Genomic DNA, 13,008 nt, shown 5'->3' with positions numbered 1-13,008 from the left:
GAGAATCTTAAGCAACCTCCACACCCAGTGCAGAGCTGATGTGGGGCTCGATCCCACAACCTCAAGATCATGACTCGAGCTAAAATCTAGTCAGATACTGGACCAACTGAGCCATCCAGGTGCCCCACAATGGCATACTGTTTAATACAAGATAGAAAAAACTTGCCCAAGGACATGCGGCTAGTAAATGGCAGGCCCTCCAGATTCAAACCCAGGTCTCTTTGATTCCAGAACCTGTGCTCTCAACCATTATGTAGCTCTGATTACTCTTACTCCCTAAAACATTTGCTGAAGACACCAGAAAATTTAATGGTAGGTAATATGGGCTTTGGCATAATTCCAGTCACAAATATGAAGGAGACAATTATTGGACACCCCAGGATTTCCAGGGATCAATACACATTAAGCATTGTTAATCTAATAAAACTTTTTAAACATTCTGAACTTAGAAAAACAGTTATTCTAGAAGAAATATGGTTATTCTAGAAGAAAAACAAAACAAAATTGAAAAGAGTATCCTAAAAGGAAAATGACCACAGACTCTGAGACCACAGCTAGGATTGTGTGGGGGGCTAAATAAAATGTGAATCCACTGGTGTAACATCCATGCTTACTGCCCTCCACTGGCTTCCACCAAACATGTCTCCATGGATGATGGCCCTTCATGATCTGGCTACATGGCTTCCTCTCTGACCTTATCTCTTCAACCTACCCTCACTGCACTTACCGTCCCTACTGTCCTCAGCTTTCTAGCTTTGGTGGTGGCTCATCTTTGATGATCAGGTTTCAGCTCAGTGTCCCTCCTCTGACTACTGTGACAGACCTTCTGGCTTACTTGACATCCAAATCATGTTGGCCACCTGCATGTGCAGTGAACGAAGCTCCATGGCAGGAGGCAGGGACCCTGCCCGTCCTATTCCCAGCAGCATCAGCACCACTGGATACAATGGATGGTTGCTCAACATTTGCTGAACAAACCAATAAAACACACATGTCCACCATAAAATGCCTCAGCAAGCCAAGGCCTCACTTGTCCAACCTATAAAAGCATAGAGTCAAAGACTTTCCTCTCAGGAACCCACTTCAGGGTAGTCTTCACAAACTGGCAGCTCAGTTCTGGTGATCTCCTTAACCACTTAGATTCTATGGCCACCGCTTTCATTAGTTTATGTTGACATCTGTATGCTTTCATTCCTTCACCGAGCCCACATACTTCCCATGTATCTTTTCCCTTTTCCATTCTCCAACAATTTTTTTAAAGATTTTATTTATTTATTCATGAGAGACACGGAGGAGAAGCAGGCTCCTTGCAAGGAGCCTGATGCGGGACTCAATCCCAGGGCCCTGGGATCATGACCTGAGCCAAAGGCACTCAACGACTGAGCCACCCAGGTGGCCTTCTCCAACAATTTTAAATTGTTGTAAGTAGTTTGGCCACTCCATGGTGGAAATGAGATTCTTCTTTCCTCAAAACCTCTTTCAGCTCCTCCATGAATGATCAAAAAATTCTCCTTAGTTTATTCTAACATGAATCAGACTTTTCCAGTTAACCCCAGCCATTGAAAGTCACTTAAACTAGAGATGTACCCTCTGCCCACACAGATCATACTCTTATACAATTCCCCCTTCTCTAGGTCATACCGGTATCACACACTCATCCTGAGCTCAGAAGGTGCAAGACTCTGCACAAGGGGGATACAGCACGAGTACAGACAGCTCTTATACCTTCCTCCCACTGCAGAGACCTCCACTTTCTCTCAATTCAGCCCCTAAGCCTCCACCTGACCTCATCTCCCTTCCTGCCCAGCCCGGATCCCAACACTTAACAACCCACGTCATTCCCCAGTATTCTAAGAGCTGTGCCTCCAACTCTTCTTCCCCTGTGCTATCCCCAGAAAACCTGAACCCTGATCCACACTACAATCTGCCTCCTTTCCTTCCCTCACATGCCGCAGTGATAGAGAACCCCAGGTTAAAAAAAAAAAAAAAGAAAGAAAGAAAGAAACACCATGAAGAAGAATGACTCAAAGACTGACATGTAACACACGATCTCTGATGAAGGTTGCTCATACATTCTTCAACATGACCTTGGTAAGCTTCCTCATCCATTCTTCCCAGCAATTAGCTTAAATTTTCATCATTTTCCTCAAGCCCCAACCCAGCCTCCCTGTCCATCCCAATCCCTATGGTAGATAATGCTGTCCTCAAGAAGGAAATCTCAAGAGACATTTTCTAAATGCCATCCCTTCAGCTGGAAACCAATCTCTGCTTGCACACCCCCAGAGGTTGGGAATGAACTGTCCCCCATGGTTCAAAACTACATTCTGCCCTTTGTGCTGTTGGTCTCATGCCTTTTTGTCTTCGTTCAGATCTGGCTCCATAAATTATTTCCTGTCTCTTCTGTATCATTACCTCTTGCTCTTTCCAGCTCCATCGTTCAGCCTGTCAACTTGCTATGTTACCCCTACCAGCCCAGGCCCCGGTGTCTTCTTCTGGCCACTATCATCCTCCTCTCTTCCTCTTACCCAAACCTCCTCAAGGCACACCTGCTGTCTCCACATCACCTCCCTTAAGTCACCCCCAGCCTGCTGTGACCTGGCTTCTGCCAGGAACTTAATGGATAAATACAAAAGGCAATCCTGGCTCCTAATCTCACTAAATACTTTTACATGTGAGGCTATAAATCACATCTTTCTATTCTGAAAATCTCAATTTAATCATTCTCCTGATTTTCCCCCTTTCTTTGAACACTCACTCTGTCTCTTCTTGGGCTCCTCTACCTCTTCTCAACTCTTAACCATCTTCCCAGCTTACGTTCGTGTTCTACCTATCCTCTCTGAGCAATCTCATTCACAGCATGCTTGTCATTAACATTATATGAAAATAATGCTCTACAATCGCCAGCCGCCACCTACCTATCTCCTAGACATGGCCCCATGGATGTCCCAAACCCCTCAAATCAATTCTGATTTCACATTCTTTTCTCTTCACCATTTAGCCAGTCATTCCCTGTGCTGCCTGTTTCAGCTGGATACAACCTTCCACCTAGCTATTCAATCAAGACACCTGTCCATTTTAACTCGTCTTTCTGCCTTGCCATCCACATCAAAGCAATCCTGATGATTTTTATCAACTGAAGATTTCTTGAGAGCATTCCCTCTCCATGTGTCTTAGCACTTTCTGAGAACAGAACTTCTGTTTATTCCCCTTATTTCATTTTTCAGGCTCCAGGGTATAATGCCCAAGCTCTTAAGCATAATGTACAAGATCTTCCATGAGTTGAGGTGTCCCTGGGCCTACCTATCCTGACTCACGTCCCTTTTCCTCAATCTTATAATTTACCATGAAATTCAACAAAAATCTCAGGCTTCCATTAACATGCTACACAGCAACCTGTGCCTGTCTCCTGAGCACACACTCTTTCCTTTGTGGAGCCACAAGTCTCCATTTCCCCAACACTCCTCCTCCTCATGAAGATTTAACTCAACTGTCACTATTTCCAGGATGATTCTTTACACTCCTACCTGCAGAACTGCCTCTTTGGTGCTCCCATAGCCCCCCATGTTTATCTCTAGTAGTAAAATCTCACACCCTTCTAAATAATATATTTATCTATCAACATTTCCTGACTAGACTATAAGCTCCTCAAGGCAAGGGCCCTTAGAGGAGCTGCTCAACTTGATTCTTCCACAAGTTAAATACTAGTGGTAAATAATGTTCTGAGGTGTTTTCTAACCTCTACGTCTAATAGACATCCCAGGTGCGCCTTCCTCAGTTATGTGACTGGGGGGCTTTGTTGTGGCCATGATATCTTCACGTTCAAAACACATGGTGATGTTAGTTGCCATCACCACCCTTCAGACTGGATTGACAGTCTCCATTGCAGCAAGAGTCAAAGGAATAGAGGACCTTAAACAAACTAAAATTAGCCAAGGCCTTGCTACTCAACATAGTCCAAGATTCGGCAAGACAAATCTCTTGGGCAGGTTCAGTGCTGACACAGCAGGGAGAGAAGGTACTCAACCAATGCTCAGCAGGCTCACAGAGGAAAACCTACGACACCTTTACCACAGGAAATTCTTAGTTCTGCTGATTCATTCTGACTTAAAGCTGCAACAACACTTGAGTAAGGAGCACCCAAGCTGACTCTGCGTTTTTTTTTTTTCTGCAGAGCTCACAGAATTTGGTGTACAAGAAATTTAATAGTTGTTCTTTATATTCCTTTGCAATTTCTCAGATATTGACTGTGGTCACCTACATTTTAGTGTCTGATAGCATTATGAGGTATTTTTCTGGCAAAGATGCAGTCCCGGACAAAATATTGTTAAGAATTTAAAATACTGACTGGAGCTCCCTCAGCTAGAGAAAACCATACAGGAAATTTCTTTCATGAAATAAAGGCTCACTGCTAACTCCATTGGAGACTGAAGAACCCTGCTTAAGTAAATAGCTTTTGTTCATGCTTTGTACAAAGATATCTGTATAACTGGTTCCAACTTAGGAAACAGCATTTAAGTATCAACATAAACGTATCTCAGAGAAAAACTGGATAAATTTTCATTGGGACCAAATCTTAAAAAACTGTATTAGAGGAAATTATAAAACAAAGAACCTTCTCAAAATTGTTATTGCAAGTTATCATTTTCTTTGTTCTTCGTATAGAAGCCTTCCGAATTGCATAATGAAAAGTAAAATGGAAGAAATTTCTAGACTGGAGTCTAATTATACTTGAGTCAGTAATTGATCATGCTTCCTACATATAGTAATGATTATGGTTAACATTTAATTAACTAGCATTACTTCAAATATTTATTCCACTTACAATCATAATATCTAAGTACCGTTTGAGATATTAACATGTTAAATGTTAAATGCCTTTTCTTTCAGGAAAAGAAAAAGAGAATTAACTTCAGATTTTTATATTTTTCTTTAAGTGCAATATGACATAATCAGCTAGAAAATATCCGTTGCTTCAACAAAGACACTATTTTGACTAAGCCATCATCATGAAGTAAAATTGTATTGTACTTGCTCCTTACAGAATCAAAACTAAATACTTACTTGTTCAGTGTGAGGTCAAGAATGAATTTGGAGCCAAAGGCTTCAATCTGGAAGCTTGCCTGGGCCAGATGGACAGCCTATGGATTCAAAGAGACAGAAAGAACCTTAGCTTACTTTCTTGTCTTTAAAGCTGATTAATCATATTGGTATCAGTGATATTAAATAAGAAAAACAGTTTCATGGATTGACGCACTTCTTTTGGGATCCTTATGTAACAATCCATTTCTTTAAAAAGATACTAGGTGCATTGTCATGGCTTCACTTGGAAAATGTAAATATCTGTGTAGCAAGGAACTAATAAAAGACAATCAGTCCTTTAAAATGAACCCATTGTGATAAAAATCAAGAGCATATTCAGCTGGACTTTCAAAGTGACTATGATGAATTATGCAAAAGTCTGACTAATTAAGGCTTGATTTCAGCCTATTTTGTGCACAAAGCTACCAATTCTTTCTGCACACCTAAGTGAAAAATCATGTCCGTGCTCTGCTCTTCATCAGAAATTGGAACTTTCTCTAAATGGTGTATCAGCAGAATGTGGCAGTAAAATTCAAAAGCACAACCTTTTACCTTCAGAAAGCACTTAGAACCATGCTCCTTGTGAATACTCAGTTTCTGTCCCCCTTTAAAAGTCATACATTTACAAATACTGTCGTTATTGTGCCTTAACTCAAAATACAAAGGTAATCTCATCTAACCATAAGTCATATGTACTAGGTGTTAAAGATGAGTTTAGTTCACAGAAGTACCTTGAAAAATGTAAGTTAAAAATCGATGCAGTTTTGTTAAAGTACGACCCAAGATAAAATTCTCTTTTATTGCTCTATCAGGAAAAAAACCACACACATTCACTTTTCTTCCCTGCTCACAAACATCCTTCCTGTGGACTTCATTCCTAAAGCACAGTGGTGTCACAAGTCATCTGTGAAGTGGTCCCTGCATGGCAACCAGACACCGCATCCTCCTGCCCTGGTACTTTCCACTCCCACTCTCCTCACAATACCACCAATGTTCTTCTTTGCCCTCATCCTCCCCAACTCATCCTTCAAGGGCAGCCCAACTGTATTACTTCCCATGAAGTCCTCCTTAGCACGCATGTTGGAAATAAACTCTGTCCTCAGGGCTCCAGGAGCACTCCATCTGTTCCTATCCTGCACCATGATGTATACTCGCTTCTCATCCCATCCCGGACAACTCATATCACAAGAGTATTGCAAACAGTAGTAGATTAATGACTCTTCCTTCAAAAACATGAACTTTCAAACCAAATATTTATTGTCAAGACTATCTTGCCATGCAAAACCCATAAAATACTATAAACCATGACTTCTACTTCCACTCGAGCAGGACTGCTGATTGGATAATCACTACAACAATCAAAACATATAATAAAAAGGAAATTAACAAATATTAAATGTTAAATACAAAGCCATGAGAAAGAAGGAGCCCAAATACCTGACACCTTGGCACACCACACCAAACCCCAAACAACCATGTAGAATTGGGTCATCATACTTGATCTGCGCCTCCTGCATCCAAACAACTACATGACAGAGACAGAAATCTCTGTCTTGTTAAATGAGATCTCAGTCACTTGCAGCAGGACCTCCATCTTCTGACACAGATATCATAAACTCTTTAATCTAAATTCATTCTTTGTCTTGAAGCCTTAATTTTTGAATGAAGATTTTGATGAATAATTTATATAAGGGGAATTTTTTTCATTTCTGGATCCCAAAAGTTTACAAAAAAAAAAAAAACTTAACTTCCTGAGGAAGAAGATAGGCCCTTAGGCGTATTTTCTATTAAGAATATTAAACAGCAAAGAAGAGTTCATTAATGCCACCCTGGTCTTTAAAAGGTGATAAATGTACCTCCTTGAGCAACTTTATAAACACTAAGACAAGCCTGATAGTAACCAACAAATAAGCAAACAGCAAATAAGCAATGAGACAAATACAAGCCCTAACAAAAGCCTGCTGAACAATAAAGTAGCAGATAGTAACCTCCTACCTCATATTCTAGACTTGTTGGGAGTTACACAATTTGATTGCCATTAAATAAGTTTATAGTGAGCCAATGTGACAAGATTCAATTGAATAAAATTGAACGAAGGAGCTGATATATAACATTAATATTGGGGTTTTCCTTTTTTTTTTTAATTCATTCACTCCACACCAGGGTGTTAAGTCCCACTGTGTGCACAAAGGTGGCTGCGACACAGCCCCTGCCCTTCAGGGAGCTGTGGTCTCCAGGGAAGCAGGGAGAGCTGCCAACCTCAGTGGGCCTAAGGGGCCACAGGAACCAAGACTTCACTGACAAGGTGCAATCTGAACGAAATCCCAAAAGATGACTAAGAATCCACCTGCCAGGAGAAGAGAAGACATGCAGGGCGTGGGGGAAAACATTTGCAAAAATAGATTTAAAAATGAATATAGAAAAAAAGCCTTCTTAAATGTTTTGAAAATTAATATGGCCTATAAAGAAAACAGCTTTTGGGGAAAATGTCCAACACTGGATCTGAAAAAGTGGGTTTTGTATGATGTGCTCAATGACATGTCTGATCACACAGACATACATGTGTCCAAGATAGCGAGCTTTCTTCAAATGTGCCCCCACTTACTCAGCACAGTGACTGGCACATAACCTAGCATCACCACTGTCACCGTCACCATCAGTAATGTTATGACTAAAACAAATTACTCTCCACAACAACTCAAACAATCACAATGCCATCCACAGCATCCTTGTTACTCCATGGAGAAAGAAAAAATCTGATTGTAGTACCTTTATCAGTAAGAATGTTTTATTTTAACATTTTAGCTTATTTTAATGCAAAGAGGCAGCACGTTTTCCTATAAAATGATTGAAGACTTCCTCAAGCATTCATCTCCCTTGCACATACATCAAATAGAATTGGTATATTCATCTGATATATTTGTATCCACGTTAAGGAATTTCATTCAATACATTGGCATGTGTCATTTTTCTTTTTTTTAATAATAAATTTATTTTTTATTGGTGTTCAATTTGCCAACTGTCATTTTTCTTATGTTCTGTTTTCTCTTTCCATTGCTATACATTCACAATTTGCACAGAGTATAGATTATTCTCTATATCAAAATAAATGCTTGACAAATGCTACTTTTCTCTACCATTTTGTTATTTCTGCTCTTAGACATGATTAAAGTAGCTTTTAACTTCTGGAATCTCTGCCATTCCTTCCATATTAATCGATCGTGTCTTATTTAACAAAATAATATGGAGTTTTGGTAATCATCAAATTTAAATATTTTCAAATCAGGTAAAATGAGTCCTCATCATTATTGTTTTCCCAATTGCATTTTTGGATATTCTTTGTTTTTACTTCGTATTAACTAACTTCTTCCAAACGACCAAAATAGTTAGAAGAATGGCCCAGATGAGTAGCAAGCTCCATAACACACAGCCATATCACTTAGTTTATTAAACATTTTAGAGATGACTAACCAACCAGGATCGCTGAAACCTCTGAAAATACAAAGACTACCTCAAAGATTGCTCTTCTTTTACAGAGAAGGAATCGTTCAGTGAGGTTTAGAAATGTGTTCAGTAACACACAGTTGGATCCTAGGAGTACTTCAGACAAAAGTTCACGAACCACACATATGGTCATAATGGGTTAATTTCTCTTTTGGGATATCTGTTAAACAGACTTGATGACTAACCCTTGTTTTGACAAGGACAGTCACTGTAATAACACTGTGGGAAGAATGCAGGGTTTTACAGTCAAAGAGCATCATTTCATGACAAGAATAAGCACAGCCCCCGGCTCAGAATTACCACCCTGAAGGGCTGAGAACAGCTGTTGCCTAAGCACCTTGATATTTCTCTTTTGACTCAGAATCTGGCACAGGGAAATTACAGGAGCTCTATAAACAAAAACAACTAAACTCAATTATATACACAAACCTCCTTCACTGAAGAACAATTTACACATTTAACAATGTGCTTTTGTTTTCCTAGGTTATTTTTTCCTTTTAGGAGATAGCACCTAATGGTATCTTATTAAATAACTTTAGAAGACTGTCAGGTCCCCCAGTGAAGACTGGCTTTGCATTTTACCATCAAGCAATGTTGTGATATTGAGCAATCATGTGCATCACATAAGCTGAAGAGACACAGCTACATTTTCTTGGGACTTATATTCTAGAACAGTTAACATTAACATGGACACAAAGACAAGAGAAAAACATGACTGTCTCTCCTTATAGAAATAGAAATCGGGCATTTCCAGAGTACATATGTTTTCAAGCAAAAATACCTCACACATAATGAGTGTTCAATCAGTATTCTTTACTACTTGGCAAGGATTTGTGTGTTCTACAGAGTGCACTCATAACTGAAACCAAATATAGGAAGTGGAAAGTTTACACTTGCCCAGAATTCAGAAAATATTATGAAACTGAGTGTCATAATTTGGTAAAGTGAGCAACTTGAATTAAGGTATGAACACTATCAATCACAACATCCTCTGAGCAAGTAATGTACTTCAGTATGCTCTATAATGTACATGGTTTGGGAAATAGAAGAAAATTTGGGAGAAGTTTTCCTGCTTTTAAGATTTTTTCAGTTTACTTAGGGACATGCTCACTTAATGAAGGAAGAAAACATATCTGGAGTGGCATATGAATAAAACAAGGAAATGAAAGAAAAAAAAAAAAAAAAAACAAGGAAATGCTTTACAAATAGAGTGCTGAGCCCCTGAAGGGTAAGAAGCAGGCCCAAGCAGACACTGGTGGGATGATTCCAGCTCCACTTCCTAAAGAAGAGGGTTGAGGGCTTCTAGGAAAGAAGGTGCTAGAAAGATCAAAATGCTGTAACTAGAGTTAGAACCCAGGCTTAATAAACTGTTTTTTCTACTGGAAAGTATCGTGGAAAAAGTAAAACAGCTAAATAGCGGATTATCAGTGAGATTGTAGGTTATTTTTTTCTTATTTTTATTCCCTTAATGCTATAATATTGTTCATTCTATGTTCATTAAAATATTTTATTTATAGTGAGTATATGCCTGCATCTGTATGTGTAAACCATAACCTTCTCAGGAAATATTTTCCCTTATCTTTTTGCTTATGATTTTTTCCCCCTACTCTTGATTTTTCGATAGACTTTCCAAGAGTTTCTACTCCTTTCTCTTCAAATATACTGGGGAAAGTTCACAGAATCTCAAACACCACTTTCTTTTGAGTTTCAGGACATTTTATGTTGTTTCTGAGAAGATGGATTTGGAAATTCACCAACTAAGAAGGAAGAGAACAGCTAATCATATCCTAGAAGGGGCCTGCTTTGCTCTAAGGGATTGAGTTGTTGAAGGAAGAAGCTACACTACACTACAACCATCAACTTGGTTATATAGAGTGGTTCTCTCCTTTTTCTATGTCACAGGAGACCCAGAATCCAGTGACCTGAATCACTAAGTTCCAATAGAAATAAACTAACAAGTTTAAACTGGAATAAAGTTGAGGAAAATACATCCCTTTCTTCAGATCATACGGGCTATTCTGTAAATAGCTAATCTGGGTCTATCCCACACACAGCTAAAGAAACACAGAAATCTACCTTGTGGATCTTTTTCCTGTACAATGTAAAAATATGTAAATACACCTTGGAAATTTGAAAGTCCAAAAAGAAACATCAATCGACCATTTTTAATTACAATCTGGTTCCAATCCCTTATCCTAAGTTTGCACATTGGTGATCACCAATATGATTGAGACTTTTATATATAATAAAAATAATTAAGCCCTAGGGACAACTGGGTGGCTCAGGTGGTTGAGCATCCAACTCTGGATTTCGGCTCTGGTCATGATCTCGGGCTCATGAGGTCGAGTCCCACATCAGGCTCTGGGCTGAGCATACAGCCTACTGGGGATTCTCTCTGCCTCCCTCTGCCCATCCCCTTGCTCATGCACGCCCCCACCCAATAAATAAATAAATAAAGCCTTATATTTCTTGTGTTTTAATTCTCTCAACCAATCAGAATAATATGGTGCCCTGTGCAGTTAAGTTAGTAGTAGACAGATGTTTTGATTGTCCTTTCATAGAAGAAAAACATTTTTAGAAGGCACACAGAAGTTAAATGATCTTTTGTTCAAATGATCTTTTGATCAGATCTTCAAATGATCTTTTGTTCAAATGATCTTTTGTTCACACATCAAAGGAAAAAACATGAAGTGCTGCTTCAGTTCAGTGAGAAAAAGTGCCGTTCATGCTAAAAGCCCTTAGCCCTCCAAACTTCAGTGTTTTTGGTCATTAAAATATAAATAACAAGGGATCCCTGGGTGGCGCAGCGGTTTGGCGCCTGCCTTTGGCCCAGGGCGCGATCCTGGAGACCCGGGATCGAATCCCACGTCAGGCTCCCGGTGCATGGAGCCTGCTTCTCCCTCTGCCTGTGTCTCTGCCTCTCTCTCTCTCTCTCCGTGTGACTATCATGAATAAATAAATTTAAAAAAAAAAAATATATATATATATATATAAATAACAATAGCTTCCCAAAGGTCGAGGATGAAGATTAAATTATATAATAATGTAACAGAAAGTTCCTAGAAAAGTTTGGCCATATAGAGAGAGCTCAGTAATTTAGGAAGAAGGGAGCAAAATAGGAGGAGAAAGAGGAAAAAAGAAGAAGAAAACTATATTAATGCTTTAGAAGGGTTAGCAGTCAGCCTTACCTTAAAACCTCCCTCCCAGTATAGCTGGCCACCTTCTAAAAAATCCTATGTGCATTTATAGTCTGCAAAATTTGCAAATTTTATATTTTTTATTGCTAATTACCATTAGGCATTATGCTCTGACTTTCAAGTTGTCATGTCTTTACTTTTTTTTTCTCCTTGGTCCGTAAGTTGTCATGTCTTTAAAATAATATGAATCATTTTCCTGAGATGTGGAATAGCTGTAAATGTTACATGAAGGCAATTTTGCAAATTAAGGTAATTTGCTGAAAATTCTTCCCAAGATACATTTAAATAGGTAGCTTGTGGGAGAGAATACCATCGTGTTTCCTTCTAGCATGTTCCAATTCACAGGATTACTGGTCAACCCATTAACAAATCTGCATTGAACCCCAACCTCACATGAGATAATGAGGCAGATAAAAAGATCAAGAAGAATTAGTATTTATATCAAAGTTTATAATGGAGTAAGGAGAATGAGATGAGAAACCACAAAGAGCAAGAAACATAATACTTCGATCAAATAATAAGAAAGAATATTATTTGTAAGGATGCCACATACAACTTAAGCATGATTAATCTAATGTTAACAAGTGTATGGTACAGGTAAAAGTGCATTTAAATGTAAGGAGTCAAAATGCTGCAGGCTACAGAAGGCTGAGAAAAGCTTCCTGGAGAAGTCTTTCTCGGCATTTAAAGACAGCTAGAATTCAAGGACGTCCGGGTGGCTCAGCGGTTGAGGGTCTGCCTTTGGCTCAGGGCATGATTGAGGGATTGAGTCCCACAGGATTGGGGGATTGAGGGATTGAGTCCCACATCGGGTTCCCTGCATGGAGCCTGCTTCTCTCTCTACCTATGTCTCCACCTCTCTCTCTCTCTCTCTCTCTCTCTCTCTCTATGTCTCTCATGAATAAATAAATAAAATCTTTTAAAAAAATAAAGATAGCTAGAATTCAGATAGCCCTAAATCGACTTAATAGGATGAAATTTCAAAGTGTTTCTAAGTGTTTGCTAACAAACAGAGACTTAAGAAACACGCTTTTAAAGTAAAACATGGGATGACTCCCATCCTAGAACATTAAACTGCAGTCTGAATTGTGGTCAGAATTAAAACACACACACACACACACACACACACACACACACAAAGAATTAAAACACGGCAGTTTATTAGAAAATAAAGCATTTCACGAGATCCATAAGTCATGTGAACACATACAAGTCCAAAAAATACTAG

General features: G+C 39.1%; 1 protein-coding gene across 4 annotated transcripts in view; it reads right to left on the bottom strand.

Annotated features, from left to right (window-relative positions):
* Positions 1–13,008, bottom strand: part of ADAM23 (ADAM metallopeptidase domain 23) — a 187,474-nt gene that overhangs the window by 119,083 nt on the left and 55,383 nt on the right. For all 4 annotated transcript variants that reach the window (XM_049106474.1, XM_025441631.3, XM_025441630.3 and 1 more), the window contains exon 3: positions 5,062–5,138. In XM_049106474.1, coding sequence (XP_048962431.1) covers positions 5,062–5,138 — 77 coding nt within the window. The remainder of the gene's footprint in view (positions 1–5,061; positions 5,139–13,008) is intronic.

This window comes from Canis lupus, chromosome 37, assembly GCF_003254725.2.
Source record: "Canis lupus dingo isolate Sandy chromosome 37, ASM325472v2, whole genome shotgun sequence".
NCBI lineage: Eukaryota > Metazoa > Chordata > Mammalia > Carnivora > Canidae > Canis > Canis lupus.
The sequence above is the reverse complement of the archived record's forward strand: the minus strand, read 5'-3'. Positions and strand labels throughout refer to the sequence as shown.